This window comes from Vigna radiata, chromosome 1, assembly GCF_000741045.1.
Source record: "Vigna radiata var. radiata cultivar VC1973A chromosome 1, Vradiata_ver6, whole genome shotgun sequence".
Lineage (NCBI taxonomy): Eukaryota > Viridiplantae > Streptophyta > Magnoliopsida > Fabales > Fabaceae > Vigna > Vigna radiata.
Window position 1 is genome coordinate 26714668 of NC_028351.1, and position 3974 is coordinate 26718641.

The 3974-nt window shown below is 38.5% G+C and overlaps 1 protein-coding gene across 1 annotated transcript; it reads right to left on the bottom strand.

The window, feature by feature from the left end:
* Positions 1 to 2662: 2662 nt before the first annotated feature.
* LOC111241567 (extensin-like) lies at positions 2663 to 3337 on the bottom strand. The gene is made up of 2 exons (XM_022780209.1): positions 2874 to 3337; positions 2663 to 2777 (listed from the first exon to the last, which is right to left on the bottom strand). The coding sequence occupies exons 1-2, from the start codon at positions 3317 to 3319 to the stop codon at positions 2663 to 2665; spliced, it is 561 nt and encodes a 186-aa protein (XP_022635930.1). The 5' UTR covers positions 3320 to 3337.
* Positions 3338 to 3974: the final 637 nt, after the last annotated feature.

A 3974-nucleotide genomic window follows, 5' to 3' on the forward strand; every position in this document is an offset into this window, starting at 1 on the left:
AAAGATAAAAAAAAATAAAAGCAGAAAAAAAAAACGGAAAAATAAAAATACCCATCAGTAGGTGTTGATTCTCTTTGCTTAATATTCTTTTCTTTTTCTTCTTTCTGCTGAATTTTCTTCAGAAAGTTGAGAACACTAAGCACATGTTTCCATGTATCAATCATAGGAACTTTAATCTCCAATTTCTTGAAGATTTGAATAAAGCACTTAAACTTCTTTTCTTTCCTAAGACATTTCTTTTGATGAGGAAGGGGTTTTTCATATGATCTTTTCTTCTTTCCTCTCTTCCTCTTTTTCTTAATGTCCTCCCTTAACTTCCTCTTTTTATTTTCACATTTTTTTTCTTTTTTCTTTTCTCTCAACCACTTCTTTTTCTCTCTCCTCATCTTTCTTTCCCTCACTCATCCTTTCTGTTTCTTCTTCCTCTATCTTTTCCTTATTTCTCTCCATTTTTTTCTCCTCAACAACCTTTTATGTTTCTATCTCTTCTATCTTTTTCACATCTCTCTCTATCTTTTCTTCCTTAATCTTCTCTTCCTTTCTCTCCATTTTTTTCTCCTCTATCTTTTCCTCATCAACAACCTTATCAATTTGTGTCTCCAAATTCCTGAAGGTAACTTCATAACTCTTGGAATCGTACTTCTTCAAAAAAATTTCGAACTTTTCATTAAGGCTTTTGACTTGTTACGTCAAATCAACTATCTGATGACATAGTTGTTGATCGTCCTCCAACGTTTCTGTTGGTAAAGAGAGTTGTTGTTGCCTTAAACGTTGTTCAGCTTCCCCAAAGCTTCTTTTCGCAAAGAGGATTGTTTCTGCCAAAGACATTGTTCGGCTTCCCCCAACGTTTCTTTTGGCATAGAGGATTGTTTCCTAAATTGACTTTGATACATGTCTGAATGAGGTTCCCACCAGTGGTTAAAATCATCTTGATAGAATTGAGTGCCCATATAGTCAAATTCTTGTCCATACTGCATTCCGTCAAAAAAGAAGGGATTTACCGACGGGTAAAAGCCCTCGGTAATGACAAAAAGCCGTCGGTAAACGCACCTTACCGACGGCCTTTCGACGGCTCAAAAGCCATTGGTAATTTGCTTGTTGGAAACCTTACCGTCGGCCTAATGGCCTTCGGTACTACTGACGGCCTTGAAGCCCTCGGTAATACCGAAGGCTGGAGCCCTCGGTAATGCTCTGCGAAATTGTGTGGGTTTAGCGACAGCCTGGAGGCCGTCGGTAATTTAGACAGTCTTTTCCAGTCAAATTCTCTTCTTTATTAAACCCAAAACCTGCAAATGAAAAATCAACAATCCCAAACATCAATTTATCCAGGCAACATCAATTCCAAACATCAATTCAAATGTAATCATTCAACATTCATCAAGAAAACTTCAATCATTCTAAGTTTCAAAAGATGATAAGTGTCAAAACAAAGTTTAAATGCAATCCCAAACTTCTAAGTTTAAATGAAAAACAGAGTTTGATAAGTGTCAGTTTTTAAAAAAGAAAACCTAACTAAAATTTTTTTCTAAAGTTCTTAAATATCAAAACCTATGATAATCATCAGGATTATCAGGATCATCAGAATCATTACTATCATCGTCTTGTGCAACTGTGGTCTGGAATGGAGGCTGCTGAGGTGGACATGGCTGCTGGGATGATGATGGGGCGGTACGTCCTTGTTGAGGAACCAATGTCCTAACCAGATTTTCCAAATTTTAAAATCTGGCTAGAAGTGAATCATAAGCATCTTTACTGACGACATTGTTGGGGTCAAATGTGGTAGAGGTAGATGGTTGATGTCTGAATATGCCTCCTCTTCCAGCACTATAATGAGAGACAAGTTGCCCTGCCTCATATAGTCGTCCTTTCTTTTTCCCCCGACGGTATGAACCCAGCATTGGGTCCTGATCATTTCTTCATCAGCATCTACTCTACCATCAGGACCAGATCCCCCATCTGGTCTCGCTTGTGTCAATCTCGCAGAAAAATCTTCCTCTTAAATAAGATAGAAAACATCGGTAACATTAATTTGAAAGTGTGAAAAAAGAGTACAAAATTCAATGTTGTTAAAAAGTTTACTTACAATGGTCTTGCGAGACCTCTCATCAACATATTCATCAGTCCCCTTGCGAATATGAGTCTGTGTAAAGACCTCATCAACATGAACAGCCCGTCCAAGCGCCGCTGCCTGTAATATTTTAAAACATACGAATGACATATATATTAATTTCAAAGTACATGATGTTATTGAGTTATTGATAACAAAAGAATCAAGATTTTTACCATACGAATCGCATGTTCATGTGTGGTGATGGATCCTCCAATATGCAGTGCACCACCTTTTTCTAATGCCCTATTTTTCTGGGCGGTAGCACATTTAATGCGGTATTGTGGCATATTCCAATGTGCCAACAATGAATTCCATATGTGCTCCCCCACCAATGAGGGCGTTGTCCTGCGATCCAGGCATCTCTAAACATTTCTGATAATCGGTGAGATGCTTTCATGTTAAAGTTTTTCTAAATTTGAGCTTCATGCTCAGCTGCCCACTGTACCTTTTGTTGTTACAATAGATAATGTTAAAATAAAGCAAATGAAATTCCTATTTGAATATGGTGATGTAAGATGATTAAGTAACACATGGTTTCACCTTAAATCTCTCCTAAAACAGTTTTTTGTCGTCGTCAGGGATTACTCCCCATGATGCCCAGGGCTGAAGAAATTGTTGCTTAATAGTCCTAGTGATGGCCTGTGAAGCAACTCTAGAAGGAAGAAACCTGAAATATGAATGTAAGAAAGTTATGAATGTAGAACCATAGTAAGATCAACAATTTAATGCAAAATACAAGACTAAGAAGAAGATATGGTATTACCCTTTTCCGCACGGCTCAATGAATGGTCGATCATGAGGAGCAGGATCATCCAAATCTTCAGTATCAGCAGCATCAGCAGCATCAGCAGATGGCTGNTGTACATCTGGAGATGGTATAGAAGATGGTGTGGGGATAGAAGAGGGATGAATATATGGTGTGGGCCCTACCACTGAAGGAGTAGGCACTACAGTAGGAGGTGTGGGCCCTACAACTGAAGGAGTGGGCCTTATGGTAGAAGGAGTGGGCCCTATGGTAGAAGGAGTGGGCCTTATGGTAGAAGGTGTGGGCGCCGTAGAAGGGGGTGGTGGACGTGAGGATCCAACGTCTGGTCGAGTACTGGCATTGGAAAATGGTATCGTCGAAGGAACTCTAACAACGTACTTCGCCTTCCTAGCCTTTTTTACCGTCTTGCCCTTGTCAGGACGTGAAGGCTCCTGTCCTGACATTACTGTAATTTAAAATATATAAATAAATAGACAATTAAACACAAAGTAGATAATTTGTATTTAATAAATGATTTAATATTATATAATCGTGAATCGTAGACATGTCAAAATACAAGCATTTAATTAATTCAATCGTCTTCATCATCCTCATTGTCATCGTTGTTTGATGTGTCACTATGATCATCATAGTCATCATCATCATCTTCATCATCGTCTTCTTCGTCATCTTCAAATTCTTCTTCATCGTCGTCTTGTTCTTCATCTTGTTCTTCTCCTTCATCTTCATGTTCTTGTATCTGTCCTTCTAACTCTTCAGCATCACCATCGAAGTCTTGCAATGCAGATACACCTTCAACTTCAATAATTTCATTTCCATGTGTCATTTCATCAACTTGGAAAGGGATATCGTCTTCGACATCATTTGACTCAATGCGACCCCTAGGCTTGGTTTGTATTCCAACCATGGTTGTCAAACTCGCGAGTTAACTCGTTAACTCGGACGAGTTTGCGTTCCTACTTATGCTGACCAAGTTAACTCGGTAACAAACTCAGTTTCTGAGTGAAATCGTTAAACTCGTTAATAAACTCGTTAAAATCGTATAAAATCGCGATTTAGCAGCGATTTGGCGAGTTTAAAAAGGATAAACCGAACAAA